Source organism: Aythya ferina, assembly GCF_964211825.1.
Source record: "Aythya ferina genome assembly, chromosome: 8".
Classification (NCBI taxonomy): Eukaryota; Metazoa; Chordata; class Aves; order Anseriformes; family Anatidae; genus Aythya; species Aythya ferina.
In genome coordinates this window covers 17,457,705-17,477,850 of record NC_140304.1, presented here as the reverse complement: position 1 = coordinate 17,477,850, position 20,146 = coordinate 17,457,705, and the positions used below count along the sequence as shown (strand labels likewise).

General features: G+C 35.7%; 1 protein-coding gene across 2 annotated transcripts in view; it reads left to right on the top strand.

Annotated features, from left to right (window-relative positions):
• PKN2 (protein kinase N2) overlaps positions 1 to 20,146 on the top strand; it is a 54,521-nt gene that overhangs the window by 22,524 nt on the left and 11,851 nt on the right. For both annotated transcript variants that reach the window (XM_084527407.1, XM_084527408.1), the window contains exons 2-8: positions 1,965 to 2,265; positions 10,213 to 10,364; positions 13,490 to 13,607; positions 15,267 to 15,412; positions 15,507 to 15,720; positions 18,443 to 18,628; positions 18,952 to 19,061. In XM_084527407.1, coding sequence (XP_084383533.1) covers positions 1,965 to 2,265; positions 10,213 to 10,364; positions 13,490 to 13,607; positions 15,267 to 15,412; positions 15,507 to 15,720; positions 18,443 to 18,628; positions 18,952 to 19,061 — 1,227 coding nt within the window. The remainder of the gene's footprint in view (positions 1 to 1,964; positions 2,266 to 10,212; positions 10,365 to 13,489; positions 13,608 to 15,266; positions 15,413 to 15,506; positions 15,721 to 18,442; positions 18,629 to 18,951; positions 19,062 to 20,146) is intronic.

The window sequence follows — 20,146 nt, the reverse complement described above, 5'->3', positions numbered from 1 at the left end:
TTTAAATATATATTTGCATGATTTTTTTCCTTTTGCATGTCTCACTCGGTTTGTCATTTCTAAATGGCTTGTTTGTTGTCTCTTTCACAAATAGACAAATCTCGTGGCAAGGTGGTGATTCCAGCTACTTTTAATAGTTAAGAATCTTTCAATTACTAACTTTGTATTAAAAGTGACAGCTGTAGATGGAAATGTCTTAATAACAGGGGGTCTAAAGATGAGTTAGTGAACTTCTATAACTATGCTTACAGATTAGTAGATTGGATCTTACTTACAGAAGGCATTATCAGTGGAATGTGCGCAGATCTAAATATTTTGACTAGCATTATCTGTTGACATGCATGGCCGAGGCAGAACCTTCACGACCTTCATTTCCCCAGATTATTACAAAAGCAAACCCTGAAGTACATAACACAAAGCTGCAGGGGGTTCCTTATGGCTGTTAGTCATAGAACCAGAACCTCAGAGCTTTCCCACTTCTTTCATTTTTTGAAATGAATCTATCAGTGCTTGAAGTCACTGAATACTGTTCTGACTTTTTATCAACATACAAATGTGACTTTTATAATGATGACTTTTATAAATATTTCATAATTATTCATGTGGGGTTTTTTTGTTTGGGATGGGTTTTTCTTTGTTTTTTTGTTTTTTCGGTTTTTTTTTTTTTTTTGAAGAAAGATGCATGTCTGTAGTCTAAAAAATACAAATAGCTGTAAACTATATCTAGAGATCATGTGTTCTGGGACCTCATTACAGTTTATTATACTGATGCTATTCTTTTTGAATTCCTTTCCAAATGGTGGTATTTCTGGCAGCAAGTAGTGATGACAAATAATTTACACCAAAAACTTTTCTAATTATCCCTTCATATACCTCACTGTCTGTCCAAGTATCTAGGCGATTTCTTTATCGTGTCTAGGAAAATCTACAGGAATTTTGGTCTTTCAGTTAGTGAGCTTGCAGATCAGGCCATGTGTACACTAAATACATCCTGAATCGACAGTGGATCACATTCAGAGTTCAGGAGAGAGACACGCTGATCATCACTCGCTTAGCTAGCCTTCACTATGGCTGTGGGTGGGACCTAGTGTCTGCTTGTTGTACAGACTCCGTGTAGAAGACGACACACAGGAAGAATTACTACGTGTCGTTGTCTTGGTGTAGGTTCTATAATCACGCTCTTCGTACTTGTGAGGCACAAGCATGACCTCCAGCGGTACCGGGCACTTCATTCCCTATTCCCTTATTACAGCAACTCCCACTCATCATTGGATTTATTATTATTGATATTATTTCAGCCTAGTTTGCCTGCACAAAGAAAAGAAGTTTTTTTTTTTTTTAATTATTTTTTTTTTAAGTGAAAGGCTTTATTTGAGTGTTTAAAGAAAAAGCTTAGCAAGCTTACTTTCAAGTAACATCTTGATACATCTTTATTGTCTATAAAGATGCCAGTACTTAAACATTTGTAAGCATCGTGAAAGTTTTTTTTCCTTTTTCCTTTTTTTACTAAAGAAATACATTCTAATGAACATATAGAAATTCATCGTAGTTAATAATTGTTAGAATTTAGTCTTAATTCCTATATCCATCTGCTCTATTAAAACACACAATTAAATCTAGAAAGTTACAAATGTGAGTCATTAGCTCTGAGGCATATAAATGCCAGGCAGGCAGCCACGACAAATCCAGAAGTATTTAAATCTCTTGCTGTTAAAAATAGGCACAGTAAAGATGTCACTAAATTTAAAATAAATCTGGTGTAAAATGTAACTCCAGTTAACGTGTAATGTCTTTTGATAATGTTGCTTTAGGGCAACATGAATGGAGACCCATGGTCAATAAATGGTCTTAACAAAGTGAGCATTTAATATACAGAGGCCAAAAGTCTAGTCACTTCAATTTTTCAGCATGTGTTGTCAAGTAACCACATTTTCTGGTAGTTATATTAATGTTTTTCTTTCTAGGGGGATGCCAAGAGTCTTCTAGTCTCTGAGAATCTGAGCACTGGCCAAAAGTTGGACTTTTCAGATACAATGGTACAGCAGAAGCTGGATGAAATAAAGGACCAAATCAAACGGGAAATAAGGAAGGAACTTAAAATCAAGGAGGGAGCTGAGAACCTCAGGAAGGTCACAACGGATAAAAAGAACTTGGCATATGTGGACAACATATTGAAAAAATCAAATAAGAAGTTGGAAGACTTGCATCATAAGTTACAGGAGTTAAATGCACACATTGTTGTAACGGATCCAGAAGATGTTACAGGTACTGTATGTCACAGTGAAATTGTTTTTTCTTAGCTTAGATAAACTGTAGTCCATTTCACTTGAAAAAGCTGCTCGGGGAATAAGCGAATCTGGGAATAAGCAAATAAGGTGGAGAGTTTGTTCACCAATGTGTGCTTATTTATTTTGACTCACACAGAAATGTCTAGTCTCTTTCAGTTTTATATATTTTTTGGGGGGAGCAGTGTTCACAGGCTATTTGATGGTGCTCTAAAGACTAACTTAACCTGTGCTAGTTCTTCACTTTGGCTATTACCATATTAAAATATTTTCTCAATCTTTCTCTTATTTTCTAGTAGCTTTTCGCTATGTAAGAGCAAATTTTGGTGTGAAATAACCACTGTGGGGTTGCCATTTTTCAAATATTTTTACAGTTGTTTTAATTAGTATTTTCTGTGGCTTGATGATGGCTTGATATTAATTTTGAATAGACATGTTTTTTTACATACCAGTCCTGGTGTTTTAAGATGGAATGTTGTAAAAGTAAACAGTCCTTTTTTAAGTTTTACTGAATGACTTAGGAGGTGTTGCCAGCCTGCTGATTTCACATTACACAGACTCTTCTTGGCAAAAAGTTAATAAATGTACACATGCCATTGAAGGCGTTTGTAAAGTGAATGCCAAGCCTTAAGAAGCTTGTGCAATAGAGTTAATAGACTGCATGATCATTATTTTTGAAGTAAGCTTGGATACAGTGAGAAATTAGGAAAGTATTGGCACATAGTATCAGGAATTCATATAATCTGGCCCTGTGACATGCTACAGAAGTGTTGAAGTGTCTATGGTAGACTTGCACAGTGTTCTCTGCATTTGTTGCTTTTGAGGTTTGAGAGAGACAATACAGGGGGGAATGGAACTAGTGAGGCAGAGTAGTTGCTGCAGCATGAGATAGGAGTACAGATAACATGCTTCATAGATAGCCACGTGTTGTTTTTTTTTAGTGGACATGAAGCATTCAGTTTCATATTGGCTAAGGTTTATGAAAGTCATCTTTGGTGTTGAGAGTAGTGGGGCTTTTAAGCTAACAGGAAAAAGGGAGAAGAAATAAAATTGGGTTCAATTTCTGTAGAAACAAATATAAAAGTCTGTATGGATATAAATGTGTCAAATCACTGTAGTAGTGGAATTTGAAAAGTAGATGGCACAGGATGATGGCACATTAGAGCGCCCCTTTCAGTGCAGCATTTAAAAATTTTCCCCAATGAGTTAATCAGCAATATTGTCCATGTACATGGCTCAGGAAATACAATAGACCCTAAGAAAGCACTTAGTTCTAAAGAGATTGAGGTCTTTGGGTGCAAATAAATAATTAAACGATGCTGTTCAGAGCTGCAGTACATGGCTGAAAAAGCTGGCAGTGCCCATGGCTTTTGGGAAAACAGCAGCAGCCAGGCTCGGCAAGCCTTGTGCTCAACAACCAGAGCCTTCGTGAAGGGCTTATGGAAGAGATCAAAGCTGATAATCTTATGTGCTTCTAAGTGCTTTTGATGCATACTAAGCCCCTTAATACTATATTTTAACTTTTATTCTGTTCAAAGCATTGTTGGCAGAAAGCCTTTACAACCTTAATTATTAAAATGTGCCCTGAGAAAAGTACATTATTTCTTTAATACTTCAATTATTGCAGGTTACAAATTTATTAAAAAGAAACTTAAAACTTTGTGGAGATCTTTATATTAATTATTTAGTATCAGATCAGGTATTCCTATATAAGACCCATTTTAATACAATATACTTCACAACCTACTTTAAAAATACATGTATATCTTTTTCAGATCAATGATCTAAAACCTCCAAAGTAGAAATGATTGAGCTTTTGTGTGCCGTTTGCTTTATAATTTAATTGCCTGTCTCCTTCTTCATTCATGGTCACTAATTCATGGGGGAGGTATGCTATCACTAAACATTTGATCTAATTTCAAACTAATGTCTGCATGTCATCTAGGTGATATTCTGATTTTAATACTGAAGTACTAGTTTTGACTTGAGATATTAGTGAGATAGGCCCTTGTAAAATAAGTTTAGTAGCTTAAGATTTATGATACACATGCAGAGTTGGCTTAAGTATAAAATATTTATACAATATTCAACAAATACACAGAGATATGGCCCTAAACATCCCTATCATCTGTCAGTACAGCTCTGTGGAGAGGTCACAGCTTTCTGTCTGGTAATTCTTGCTTTTCCTCCAGAGTGATACAGTGAATTTAATAACTGTTTATTGCTGAATATGTGAGTTTCCCAAGTATAAGCGAGTTATTTCCAGAGGTTAGCTCTATTTTGAGTTACAGCTTTTCACTTTAGCTTGTATTTGACCTTTTTCTGATTCAGTTAAAATCTTTTTTAAAAGATAAGGGCGTATATGGGAAACTTCTAGACTGTGCAAAGCATAAATACTGAAAATAAGGTAAAAAGGGTTCAAGAACTCTGGGAGTCAAAGCTTGTATTGTCTTTATATAGTTATGATTTTGTGTGTGTGGCCCTGGGTTTTCCTAGTCTTCTGCATTATGTTAGGTAGGTTATGGAGGGCTCTAAATAGTGAGGTCAGGACTGAAATCCATTGATAAATAACACTGAGAATGCCTGTAAGATGATGATCCTTTTGACCTGTCAGGCCTGACCTTTGAAGATTCTTGGACTGTTTCAGTTGTTTTCAATGAAAATTAGTGGCAGCTTGGAAAAGTCATTTATTCTTTTCCAGCTCCAGTGTTTGAAAAGTAGGTGTGAACACGTTTGTGAAGTACTCCAGATTTAGAGCTGGGAAGTGTCAGACAAGCTATTGTGACTCTTAATGTTGCTTAGGGTATCAGGCGGTGGCTTACATTACTTTTTTTTCTTTTTTTGTAGTCCGACTATTTTGTAATCAGTACAGTGTTATCAACGTATGTTAAAACCATTAAATGTAATCTTAAATCTGCTGTAGAAAAATGTGTTAATATCAGCCCATTTCAAGTAAGTTAAGATATTTTGATGGTAGCTTGCCCAGAATTGAAAGCTTCCCATGTCCTAATGCCATAGGAAATTATTTTCACAACCACTTGAATTGGTACTGTGCTTTTTGTTTAAAGTTCAATATGCCAAAAAGCTGTATTACTGAATGTGAGGATAGACTTTGCAGCTGATGTATGATTCAGAAACAACTATGACCATAATGTAGGTTTACTTTCCATTATGGGGTTGTTGGTAAATCTAGATATGTTTTAGAAGTGAGTCTTTGTACCCAGGCCTGTCCTTATCATGCAGTGCATTAGTCATACTAGGATGCAGGGCTTTAGAATTTGTAGGTCACCACTTAAAAGGGAAGCAGAGTGCAACAATAACAAAGTAGGACAAGCCTAGTGACCACTACTGCTGAGTATCTGCGACTTATTTGAATATATAACATGGGGATGATTACTTCACACTAGACATGAAGGCATTTCATATCCTGAAAATGTACTTCTACAGAGTAGTATGGATTAAATTGATATTATTTTCATATGTCTAAAAAATAACAGTAGAGACTGGGCTTTTGAATATGATTCAATGAGGTATAAGGTTTAACTAGCTAACCTGCAGCAAGTCCCCGACTGAATTAGGCATATAGTTGCTATGCGAGTTATATAACATGTATTATACTTATATATGTATATACCTACGTATTTATGTAGATATGTAAAAATTGAGAAATGAATTTGGTCCATAGAACTAAAGTAAAGGGAGGTGAGATGATAGAAAGCTTTGAGGGAATGGAGGAGACTGGATATAACATGCATAAAATAAAATCAAAATGACTGAAGTTCGTTCTTCTTTCATTCTCATATCTCTTAAACTGTCCATAACATATTTGGCTGAAGAGGTAGGTCACAAAGAAAATACATTCTCAGGTTGAAGAATATGAGTAGCTAACAGAAGAGAGACTTTTTTTTTTTTTTTTTTTTTTTTTTTTTTAAATCCAAAAAGCCCATATAAAAGACCAGTTCTTGAAAATTGATGAGGTAGCAAGCAAGTTGGTCAGGGTAGTGACTTACTTAGACAGAAGATGCTACCTACAATGCTGATATCCATAGAAATGTCATGGTAATTCCTGGAAACCTTAATGTGGGATAATGTTCTTGAAGGAGTGTGAGTCAATCAGCTGTTGCTTTCTCAGTTGTTAAAATTTGCTGTTACCCAATCAAAATTCAGTTTGACTTCAGCAGTTTTCAGGTCAGTGCTAATGTTCTCTGTGTGTGTACGTCATCTTGGACTTACAGACAGCTTAGTTCAAGTGCTGTTGAAACCATGTGACTCCCTGAGACATGCCTGTTTTGTGTTTTTTTTTTTTTTGGTGGTTTGCTTGTTTGTTTGTTTTTCCCTAGCAATGCCTGAATGCATCACAGGTATTTCTGTTGGTTAAGACACTACAATTAAGAGTCCTCAAATAAATTAAAATTAACTATTTACCAACTTGCTGCTAATTGAATAGCATAGCAGCGTGGGAACCAAAACTCAGTTACATGGGATCCAGGATTTCACTCTGAGCTTATCAAGTAAAAATCGTGTACCTACCATGTGGGGAAGAGTCCCTAGAGAAATGAGAAGCAGTCTAGAAAAAATACAGTTGTCACTACTCTAACAAATATAGTTTAGATGGGAATGTTGGTAAAAGGCAATTTAGAAGCAAGGAGTATATGCTAGTAAGCATTATGCATAGACCCAGTCAAACTGAAGAGGTTTTCAGAAGAGCAAGATAAACATTTCAAACTGAGAACTGCCATTATCCTGATGCAGTCCAGACACTTTTAAAAAAAAAAAAAAAAAAATCCATTAAGCATATTAAGCATCACTTTTAAGTTAAGTCTTATAAGTATATGTCCATGAAAACAGGATATCACAGGTGCTAGGGACATAGCATCACTGCTCTTCCAGCAGCCTGGATGTGCATTACCAGGCTGCAAAAAAAACATTAGTGTTAAGCAACAATATTCATAGCTGTTCAGCAAAAGTAACCTAGTTATATGAAATGAAGTCTAGTTCACTTGAAATACATGTTACTTCATTTCATATTCACAGTGTCAAGCAGAAAATGCCTAGGGGCACTAATCCATAGCCCAGCAAAGCTATTACTGTTTTATACAAAGTTAGACTTGAATGTCACATCCAAAGTGACTGGTCCTATACTGTTCTTACTGACCAACAAGCTTGGCAAACTAAAGGATCTGTCATTTTCCCTAGTCCCTACATACCTGCTAGTGTGAAGTATCAATTTGCTGTAAGTACTTAACTCTCGTTGAACTTTTAAGCATGTACATAAAATCCCATTGCTTGCGCTTAACCTGGATGAATGTATTGCTTGTTTGTATTAGGATGATGACTAAATGTCTCCAGATGAGATTCAAGACCCTCTGTATGGTGATTTACACAAATAGATAATCGCTTTGGTATGGCTAGTTATCTCTTACAACCGAAGCAGACATACAAAGAGAGGGGAACAGATGTAGCTTGTAGTGCTGCTGCTAAGATTGTCAACACTTTCCATAATAGGACCAGTTAGACTGGCTGACTTAAACTTTAATCTGAATTCAGCCTCAGGCTGTTTATTGTAATGGGGTCGGGGAGGTGGAGGGGGGGGGGGGAGAGGAGGAGTCACTTGGAAGCCATTTCTGAAAAATTATAGTAAATAAATTTACAAATAAATATATTTTTCCATATTCAGGAGTTTGGTGAGCAGCTATTATGTCTGCAAGTGTATTTAAAAAAAAAAAAAAAAGTTTTCTTTGCTGCTGGTTACTAACAAAACATTCAGTAGCTCCATTTAAAGTAAATGGTAGAGGGGAATTTAGGTCCACAAGTGCAGACCCACTCTTTAGATGACCCAGGTAAGTGATGTGGTTAGACCTTCACAGTGCAGACAGGCAAAGGGAGATAATAACAGCTGCATGGACAGCCTGAATCGTGGTATCTCTAATTAGTGCTTGACTTGCAACTGGGTGTTGTTTTAATGCAAAGGAAGAGTGCTGGTTTGCATCTTTAAAAGCTATGAAAACAGACTTCAGGAGCACCACAATCTTCCACATGCATCATCAGAGGACTGGGATCTTTAAATGGCGGAGGCCTGCATCATAAATCTAAAGTTGGTAAATATTCATTTACACAATTAATTTACTTTATAAGGAGACCTGACACTGTGACTTTCAAGTTTCATGTTTGTTTTAATTTTGAACAGATTATTAGGTGAGGATTAGTTAAATGTGAAGACATAAATGGGGGAAAAGTGTGTTGTTAATCTTTGTTTTATTAATAACAGATTTAAGCTAAATCTGTGCAAGTGCAGTGTTTCACAAACCAAGCCAAAATGCAGAGAGGAAGAATGAGAAAACAGATGCAGAATAGCATAGGCGGGTGTTTCTTTAAAACATTTGGAGTTTTTTGTACTACCTTTAAGTAGTGAGGGTGCAGGAAGAGTCTTAAAGTAGCTTGAACTGAAGAGTGAATTAACAGTAGAGGAAATTAAAAGTTCTCCTTACATGAAATCAGTGTTCAGCCTTGTCAAAGACTGCAATTTAAAAGAAGGAAATTACATGGCAAACTTGAAAGTAAAATGTATTAAATCTCAAAAATTAGTTATTAGAAGCTTCTGTAGGAGAAATATGAAATGGCAGATAAGACACCCCCATCCCCCTGATAACTCACCATTAATAATTTGTAAGTTATTGGTGCAATGCCTGTGTTTTCTAATAATTGAGGATTTCAGGAACTTGATCCATTATCCTAGTTTTAATTCAAAGAAAATTAATTAAAATTTAAAAAGACCATACTGTTGATGTCAGATAAATATCTTCCAGGACACCAACTAATGTCCTTTGTCTGTAGAGAAGATATTCTCTCAATTGCTAGGGTAAAAGAAATCATCTGCTAGGGTAAAAGAAATCATCATCAACAACAACAAAAAAAACATTACTGTAGTTGGACATAATTTATCCTCTTTTTGTAAAAGTTTGAAGGAGATGCCATTGGGGCTGTTAGGGAAGATAATCAGCTATAGCTGAAAGGCTGATTTTGTTGGAAATTACAGAATAGTTAACCACTAGGAAACAGTCTGGTGACCACGTATTCTCAGTTCATTAACAGTTCATGATGCAGAAGCTGAATATGAACCAGTGATTAATAGATTTTTCTGGAGGACAGTAGCAAAGTTAAGGATTTTGAGTATGCAATTTGATTGAAAGCTAGCTTGCATTCTGTTTAATCCAGCAAGATGGAGATCCATCAGCAAGATGGATAGTCTCAAACAAAAAAAAACCTTCTTCCCGCAAATCATAGCCATTCAATTAACTGCCTGTATATCCAATTACCCTGTGATTTGGTTAGGATTGCAGAGCAAAAATCGTTCAGTCCTATGTCTGCATTCTTTAAGGAAAGGAAAATACATTATTCTTAATTCTGTCATAAACTCCGTCTGCAGTGGTGCTAGCTGAAATAATACATTCAAATCAATGAGGAAATGAATCTTTATTTAGGCTGTGTTTACTGGTACTGAATATCATTGTCCAAGTTGGTTTGTTATATATTTCAAATCAGGAGTGTAAGAAAGGTCAACGGTAAACTGAATCTTTAAGTGACATGAGACATGGCAGAAGAAATAAATGTGTGAACGAAGAGCAGACCTCACAGCCAGGCTGCCTGCATTACTGCTCCCGGAAGTGATTCATGGGAACTGGGACGGGTGTGGGAGTCGCTCTGCCTTCGCCAGGCTTTTTGTGCTAAGGCGCATTTGCAAAGTAGCTCAGGACAGGACGGTCAGTCTTAAGTGTGATGTTCCAGCTTTGTTTAATCTATAACTTAATAGAATAGATGCGTTTTTGTTGGCTTTTTCTTTTGTTTTGAGCAGTGGTGGTGGTGGTTTTGTTTGGTTTTTTTCTTTTTTTCCTTGCTGCACACATTACATATTGCATTTAATTCACAGATTGTCCTAGGACTCCTGATACTCCAAATAGCGATCCTCGTTTTTCTACTAACAACAGATTGATGGCCTTAAAGAAGCAATTGGATATAGAACTGAAGGTAAAACAAGGAGCAGAAAATATGATACAGATGTACTCAAATGGCTCTTCAAAGGTAAGGCTTTGGAACGCTTAAGGAACATGAAAATAATTGTGGATTTTCATATTGCTGTGGTGTGAACATACAATGTATAAACTGTATGCAGTGTTGGTGTTTTAGGGTTGGTTTATTCTTTGTTGTTAAGTAGCACTGTAAAGTCAGCTACAAATTGTTACACTGTTTTTGTTGTCCTTTGATACCCACTCAGGATGCTTGTTAAATGTGGTTGTTTTTATCAATTTGTCCACATGCAGTTCAACTTAAGTAATAAATCCGGCTTACTAAATTTAGTACCTCTAGTAATCTTTGATCATGTGTGATTTACAAAGCAGCAAAGCTCAGTATGACATGGCATGGTGGCTGATGCTTTTTCTAGCTCAACTGAAAAAAAGATCCATTAATTTAAAGCTGTAATGTGCATGACAATTACATAAAAGGTAGCACTGCCAAGTATGCTTCTGAAATGGATGTCTAGTTTTAGTTGGCAGTAAAAAGACTTGTACCAAAAATCCCTTGTAATAAGAAATGCATAATATTCAGATAGAGTTATTATAATCACCATTAGAACACAGATGCATAAAATACTTTGTTGAAATACACTTTCCCTCTCCCTTTTTTTTTTTTTTTTTTTTTTTTTTTATAACAGAAGAGGGTATTCTAGAAGTAGTATCTGATAGCATCAAACTGAAACTATGAGTTCTCCAAGGGGCGGGGAAGAATACAGGGAAGGGGCTTGCTAACTTCTAAATGGATCTGACTTGTTACACAGTCTGACCTAGGTAATAAAATTCATCAGACACTAAAAGAGTCCTTTAACTCCACTCTGAAAGACTAACCAAACATTTTAAATGGGGGCAGGAGGGAGAGACGTACTTTCTGAGTATGAGGGAGTCACGGTTCTCAAATGAGTAAAACTGTATATATGTTGAGGGGGTCCCTACTTACAGACCCTTCTGTCTTCATTAGTTACTCATTACCTTTTCTTTCCATTTACTTTTATTAGATCTTTAAAGAGATGAATTGCATCCTCAAACTAAGGGGGAAAAACAAACATAGGTATAGCAAATAATACATAGAGGCTTGGTTAGCTATTTCTGTCCAGAAGACAGCAAATACAATTGAGACATTTGAAGTTCTTAACTGGCAGGCCCAATACGTCGCTGAGTCAGTGAACATACTCAAAAGAAATCTTTAATTAGAAGAGCAGACATCTGTAAATTGTATTGCTACCAGCTGTTAATTGATACTAACCAAAAAGTATTGGCAAGGAACTTCATGTTTCTGGATGAATTTCTGCCAGGGACTGGCGGAGAGGCAGATGACCTGCCTGCTTGTACCTTTCAAAAACCACAGGCACTGCTATGCTCACTCCCCGAAAAATCATTTTAAACTAGATGGATCATAAGTACCATCAAGTTCATTCTGTCCCAGCAGCACTTCTGAGCCAGCTGGTATGCTGGTAGCCTTAGCTGAAAGTGACCTGTCACCTACTAGCCTGGGGCAGGTGGAAGAAATAATCTGGAGTGCACCTTATGACTAATGGCCTGGGAATGCTGTCCTTGCACTGCAGTCCCCAGATCCTGGAAACCCTGGAGTCTGCATTCTCTGGGGCAGTATACTTAACATCAGGTACGCTTAAAAATAATAATCAGCTGATCCAGATGGATCAGAAGTCATACATGCATTATATCCCTAATAAGCCCTCAGTACGTAACCTTATAACATCCTGAAAAAACTTAACTAAACACTCAGGCTATAATATTAGACATCGTTAGCAAGCTTTGATCAGACTAGGTAGAAGAGATAAATTCTAGCTTGCTTTATGATTGAGGTATGTAATTAAAATTCTTGATTGAATCTGGTACTTGCAATTGGTAAATGTTTAACTTACCAATGTAACAGGCACTGTCAGTTCTTCTGTGCAAAGAAGATGCCTTGAAATATTTTTTTTTCTCAGGCCCCAACTGAAAGAGCTGCTAAGTATAACACATCCGTTCTGATGATGTGGATAGGATTTTCTTGTGTAGGGATATCTCTGTAATCCTGAATTACCTCCATTTTACACATTGAAGTTGCCCCGAGCAAGCAAATCAATTTGAGTGACAGGATGTGGGAGGTGATCAAGTGCAGCAAGATGAAAAATAAGATAAAAATGAAAATGAAGACACAGGCAAGAAATGCTTAGAGTATGTGTGCATCGGAATGATGCACAAATAAGGCTTAAAACAGTATTCCAGAGTTCTTTCTAATCTGTTAGTTAGATCCTATACTCTGCTGTAGGCAGTGTTTATTTCAAAAGTTGATATTTGTATTTGAGAAGCCATTGCTTTAAGAAATTCAGTGTACTGATTAAATAATTGGATAGCTAATATGGAATCCTCAGCATAAGGACTCTAAAGGCCTAAATATGAAAGCTAGCAGAGTATTATTATGAAATATTGATTAATATTAAGACCTAAAAATGAGAGTTCTTATACAACCATATGCAGTGGTGCATAATTTCTTCCAATGCAGTCAAAGCTTCTTCCCATGTATCTTGTGGTGGTGTATGTACCCTGCAGAACATAGGGTAGCTTAAAAATATCAGAGTGAGTAAAATACATCAGGTACAAGGTCATAGTGGAGCTCTGTGTAGTTAAATTGTGAGATGATTTCATATTTATAATTTTGAGATTGATATTAAACTCAAGTGAATGAGTACAGTTACTTTTTTATGGATTCAGTCTAGCAAATGTGTTTGTTGGAAGAATTATTAGAAGAGTTCTCATCATCTTCACTGTACACTTGAGTCATCCTCCATAGCATAGAGGAGGTATTTTGCACTTAGTATCATGTTCTGTCTTTAGAATCAGCTTACAAAATATTCATCTACGCACGTGGCGTTTCTAGATCATGCCTTTTATTCAGCTTTAAACAGATACAGTCTCCATAGGAGTGGTTTGTAGTCTTTAATCAATCTGAAAATGCATCTGTCCTAACTTAATTTCCTCTAGTATCTTACTGTGGTTAGTTAAATTGGTCTGCTATACCTCATGAACTACATAGACTTAGTTCCTATTCCCTAAGCATGTGGGTTTTAAAGCTTTTGATGGGTTTTGTTACATGAAGAGTTTACAGTTTTAACTTTTTTGTTTTAATAGGACCGAAAACTTCTTGCCACAGCTCAACAGATGCTCCAAGACAGCAAGACAAAAATAGAAGTTATAAGGATGCAGATTCTTCAGGCAGTTCAGACCAATGAATTGGCTTTTGATAATGGTGATGGAGTAGAGAAGAAATATTAATCTTGTTAATGTCAAATGCCACATAGATATGTACCCATATGCACACAGAGCTATGATAAATTTCTAGTGGGAAGGTTAGACAAAACTTGCATGAACCGAAAGTAATCAGAGACCAGGCATACCAGTGTTAGGATGCTAAATGCATCAGACTTAAAGCAAAATACCTTGAAGCTTAAGGACCAGAAAAACAATTTCTCTTCATCTTCTTTATACCTTACACAGTCCAATCTTGCTTTGTGGTCTTCATTCTTGCTCTATGTATGTCTTCTTTTGTCTTGACAATAACTAGCAATTTTATTTAAAGTTTATTTAAAGTTTTTATTTAATCTTTTCACTGTCCTAAAAATAAGTTCTGACACAGGTATAAAGCCTGTCATACTTGAATAGGTTGACCTTGCTTCTACTAGTGGGAACACAGTTACAGGGAAACTTTTACTATCTTTATATTAGTATTTAGGCTTGACTGAGAAATAATCACCTTCTCAAAAAAAAATATTTTTCTAAAAAGATGTCTGATTTGAAACAGGTATACTGCATTCAAAAATAGTTTTAAAATTGCTTATCTTTATTTTAAAAAAGGCAAACAAAAACTAACCTTGAGCTATAATAGCATGAGCATACTAAAAGTTGTGGGCATATTGGTACATCTCTATGTTTAGAACTTCATTTGTATGCATCTCTGAGTACTGAAGTTGTATGATGATGCTTGTAATCAGGGCCTCAATGTGTCCTAGGTACTGAAATGCTTGTGTTTGTTTTGTTTTGTGGAGTTGGCTTTGTTTCGTTTGTTTTCACACTTAAGAGGCTTCTGGCCTTTGTAATACCCCATGTTAGTACATGGATTATGCATGTCATGTGTTCAAGAGGAAAACAAAAAATCCTCAAAATGTATAGCCCCCTTTTCAACACAGACTTGCAAGAAAATTAGCAGTATGAGCAGGACAAAGTGAGCATCTATGAAGCTGTATATTGTTGTATCTGTATTACGTGTTACAGGTAGGAAGGGCTTTCAAATGCCTGTTCTAAGAACAGTAGGAACACAAACAGTAAGAGATAAATCTTTTCTAATTCTGTTTTTGAATCTTAACACCATTAGAAGTGGATATTTAAGTTCTTAACCCAAACTGTTCGGATAAGGCATTGTATGAGACCTTACATCCTCCCTGCTTGCACAACCAGATAGCCTGAGATTTAGATGTATGTGTAAGTATACATATATCAGGAATATAAGTAGCTACAGAATAGTGTGAGAGAGAAATCCTCAGAACATGATTTGGAAATGTCTAAGTCTCAAAGCCTCTTTTTTGCCAGATGAGTGATGTAAGGGAGGTTTGGCTTTATACAAAGGCATTTGTCCCATAACTCCCCTAATGACATCTTCTATTTCTTGCATCTTCTAGCAATTATAGCCCTGCAAGGAGTAGTATCTGGTTTTTTGGACTGAGTCTTGATTACTTATTTATTTCTTCAAAATGCAGATGCTTAACATTTTACTGTTGCTTTTATGACATACTTTTACTTGATCTATCAAATCTGCATTATTTTCCCCTCTGTGTGCATGGGGGAGGGGTTAGTACATACAAATTAAACAAGGTCATGGTCTTCAATGAAGTCTGTTTCTATTTCTTTGCAGCAAAACCTGTAATAAGCCCTCTTGAACTCCGAATGGAAGAATTACGGCATCATTTTAGGATAGAGTATGCTGTAGCAGAAGGTGCAAAAAATGTGATGAAATTACTTGGATCTGGGAAGGTTACCGACAGAAAGGCACTTTCAGAAGTAATTTATGTCATTACAATTTCTGAAAATTTACTTTAAATGTTCTTTCAAGAAATGAAAAAAATATATATTTTAATTTTTGTATTTCAAAAAGGCACAAGCAAGATTTAATGAATCAAGTCAGAAGTTGGACCTCTTAAAGTATTCACTGGAACAGAGATTGAATGAACTTCCTAAAAACCATCCCAAAAGCAGTATAATTATCGAGGAACTTTCATTGGTCTCTTCGCCCACATTAAGTCCCCGTCAAAGTGTAATATCTACTCAGAATCAATACAGTACACTGTCCAAGCCAGCAGCTTTAACAGGTATGATTTATGGAGTTCTTTGTTTTTGTTAGAGGATTTAGAAGAAGTCTTTAGTACTAACTTTGATGTCTTTCTGGATATTCTTCATTGTTCTTTTTCTAGACTAAGGCATTTAGAATTTTCAAGCATCTATGAACCAAAAAATGCAGAAAAGTTTCCTAGATTTATTTGTTGACTGTTTTATGATCCTGTTGGAAAAAAGTGAAGTTCTGCCCTTAAGTTAGGTCACTAGGGAATAATATTAAATAGTGTTGACCTTTTCTTTTTTTTTTTTTTTTTTTTTTTTTTTTTAATCTTTAGATTATCAAGGACTTTAAAAGGTGAATAAGTATCATTATCCCCATTTTACAGGTGGGGAAGCTGCCGCAAAAGGGTTAAATGACTAGTCCGTGGTCATACACCTAGTATGGCAGAGCTAGAAATAAGTACCATATGTCCTTCCACTCCCTATTTTACCCCCTGGACCATACTGGCTTCCTAGAAGGTGATTTATGCTACTAGAAACTTAGGATCTCCCTCTTTGGTTTATAAATATAACTAACAAAAGTGCACAGAGCTATCAACCTGCCTGGTTTAGGGATAGATTTAATTTACTGCAAGGGAACATATTTACAAGATGTAACACAATTTTTCATAGTTGGGTTCACCTGGAATTGTTGTCCTTCATTAGAAGTAAACGATTTTAAAAGATGAGACATAATTTAACAGATTTTTTAAATATTTACCTTCTGATGTTCTTAAAGAAAAGCAATACTTCGGACCTCTTTGAGAGTATGTTGGTTTACGAAATTTATTTAATAAGTGTTCACATAGGAATCGCTTGTACCAGTAGTGTTCGTTTTGTTTTGTGTCCTAAAAAGTTGTATATGCAACTCTTACACCAACTGCCAACAGAGAAAGTTTGCTAAAATCTCTAATTTAAATGTTAATTCTCTTTACATGTGTATAACTGACATCAAAATTTAGTTCTGAAGTAAGGTTATATTTTAAAAGAAAAGAGGAACTCTTCTGCCAAGCTGCAACAATAATACAACGGAGGAAGTCTACCTGTCTTACATTTTGGTTCAGTAAGATGAGTAACAGAGGGTAAAAATATCAGAACCTCCGACAAGAGCCCTTGTGAAGATGCAGAGTGGGGAAATTTCATCTAACAAAAAAAAAAAAATCCCCTCAGATGATCAGTAACCATGGGCAGGCACAAAGTATCATGCCTGTGTTTTAACACAGCTTTTTTTTTTTTTTTGTCTTTTCTTGTAATACATAATCATAGTAACAAATAATTCCTCTTGAAAGTGGATCAACTGATACATATTAGGATATATATTAGCACTTTCTAATAGGAACTATCAGAACAGAGCTATATGCTTGTAAAGTTCTTAATGGTTTCACTTTCCTATTAGCTAGACAAAGAGCCTTTGTATTGAACTGGATTTAAATGAAGAGTGTCTTGGTATTTTGTGTCTAACATATTGTGATCAATGCTACTGTCATACTTCTTAAAATGCACTAACAGGACTTTCTGATATGTATCCACTCCTTTTACAAGATTACAACCTTTCTGTTTATTAAATTCTTAGGAAAATAAGCAGAGATTTGGAATGAAGTTTTCTTTTGCCTTTTAGCCTGTTTTGAGAGCCAATAGAATCTCTTTTGCTATGTCTTTTATTATGTCCTCATAGCATAATATTTAGAGCTGTCACTTACGATTGTTAGTTCCTTACAAGATTGGATTTCTTCTTGAACTGGTTTATCAGTGTGTGTTCTGTGCGCTTTAGTGTTGCCAGGCCATTTGTAGGTCAGGCCCGACTTAAGTTTCTGTTACAAAAGATTACTTCTAGGTTTTGCAGTTACGTACATCTAGCACAGGAGCTGCATTACCCTAGTAGCTGTGTTTCTAGATGACTATATGATTTTGAACTGACTAATTTCACCATTTTTGATAATCAGTTTTATTCCTGTTAGTGGTGTCATAGTTGTACAGATAATGTCTTTGCATGATGAGGTAAGCCTACCATTCTTGAAACCATCTGTTATGTTCAGATCCTTCTGTACTGCTGGAGGAAGCTCTTTCAAATTAAAACTGAGGCTCTATACCTCATCTGTTTGAAAAAGTTGAAGAGTAGCTTCCTGTCTCAGCTTTTATAAAGCCAGATTCAGTCATGTTAGAACAATTCAATTACGTACTAACTCCTGTTTGACTTCAGCATCAAGCAAGCAAATTTGATTTATTTGTTTTAAACAAATGCGTAGTCAATATGTTCATTTTAATTATCTAAGTGATTTATCCAATATTACGTGGTTATGTAAGACTCATGGAAAAACTAATACTCTCCCATCAGCAAGGAGACCCATCACTTTAACTTCTCATTTTAAAAAATGACATCACTTACAACTTGAACCAATGTCAGTTAGATTCCGAGGAGAAGTATTTCAGAGGCTAACATTGTAGGACAAAAATTTATTGTGTGGCGTTGTAGTAAACTGTTGCTCCTTTTAGAAGGTTGACTCCCACATGTTTGACCCTTTTTAATGCTTATTTTCAGTAGGTTTGTCTTTCTTGAGTCTATCTCGTGATTTTGTCTGATATTTCCATTATTCCCAGCAGGGGTTAGAATATGAGCTATTGCTCTAAAATCAATCATTAATCATTCACTTTGTACACTTGAGCACAGATTTGTTTGTGTTTTTTTTTTTTGACAAATAATTGCGTGTCTTGTTCTAGGTACCCTGGAAGTCAGGCTAATGGGTTGCCAAGACATTTTAGAAAATGTCCCTGGTCGATCAAAAGCCACCTCAATTACACTACCTGGTTGGAGTCCAAATGAAGCCAGATCATCTTTCATGAGCAGAACCAGTAAAAGTAAAAGTGGGAGTAGTAGAAACCTTCTGAAAACTGACGACTTGTCCAGTTCAGTATACTCTTACTTCTCATATTTTTATGCTTATCTTTTATTTACACTTTAATGTACATGCTGTATTCTTTAATTAAAAATACTAAGTTGTTTTGAGACTTTAAACATAGCTGTTCCTTCAGCTGTCATGTTGTGATGGATTTTAAAAAAAAAAAAAAAAAAAGCAACGAAAGCCCACGCTATTATGCCCATAAGAACCAATTAAATATGAGTACTTTATTCTTTTTTTTTTTTTCTTTTTGAAGAAAATTACTGAAGATTTTTGTTTGAAGAAAATCCTCTTATAACTTTAATCTGAATTTGTGTACTTTACTTACAGATGAAGTCTGTGCTGTACTGAAGCTGGATAACACTGTGGTTGGTCAAACCAGCTGGAAACCTATTTCCAATCAGTCATGGGATCAGAAATTTACACTGGAACTAGACAGGGTAAAGATGTGGTCTTACTTCATTGACAGCTATAGTTGATTATGTAGATTAGTGTCATGTTGCTTTCTATCATTTTTTCCTGTTGTTGTGATTATGTGCAAATTTCACATATGCAAGTATTCCTGTGCTTAACAGAATGAGTTCCCTGGAGATAAGCTGATTTGCTGGGTTGCCATTCTACATTTTTTACCTCTTCTGAAATGTGAAGAGACATAATATTTTTGTCTAAGACGTAATACTTGAGATCTTTTTAGTCTGTAATGAAGGTGCTTAAATTTTTATTCAGATCATCATCATCAACTTCTCTTTGTTCATCAGGAACTTCTCATATTTGATGGAGTTTAGATATTTTGAAAAGTTGTATCACAGATTTTTTTAGTATTTATCCATAAATACTAAACATGTTCTCATGTGAGGCAGATCGATTCCTTTTTCAGGAGTAATAAACACTATTAGTGAATTCGGTTTCCTACAACTTTAAATGTTATTTGTATGGACTTAAGTATATAGTATGATGCTCTTCTTGACACACCTTTTGAAGAGAATTTCTGTCACGTAAATTTAAGTATTTTTTTTAATAGATACCTGATACTCATGCTATCATAAGGGAATACAAGGACTTTTTTTCATCAGTGTTTAAAGTAGGCTGAATATTAAGATATATGCCTCAGGAATATATTTAGAACAAGTGAACAACAGCAACAAAAAATCATCCCTACCTCTCCCTGGTTATATATTGACCAGTATTTCTCTTTCCACAACCCAACTCACCCCACCACTCTGAGCCCCAGACCAAACTCCTTCCATGTAGGAAGGAAGCAGATTTAGACCTGCAGCTAGTGACGGTCAGTTTCCTGTTAGTACTGCAGAACAGAACTAGCAGTTGTGGAGTCCTGAAGTCTTAATTATTTTCAGTTTAAGACTAGAACTAGGTAAAGTTTAGTAGTTGCTCTTACGAGCCTCATATGGGTCCTCTATCTAAGAACTCTAAATACAAAGTGGCTTTTTGGTGCTGGAAAAGAATCTTCTTGCTGGGCATGGCAACATATCTTCCCATGGTTGATACCCATGTTGCCAACTGCATC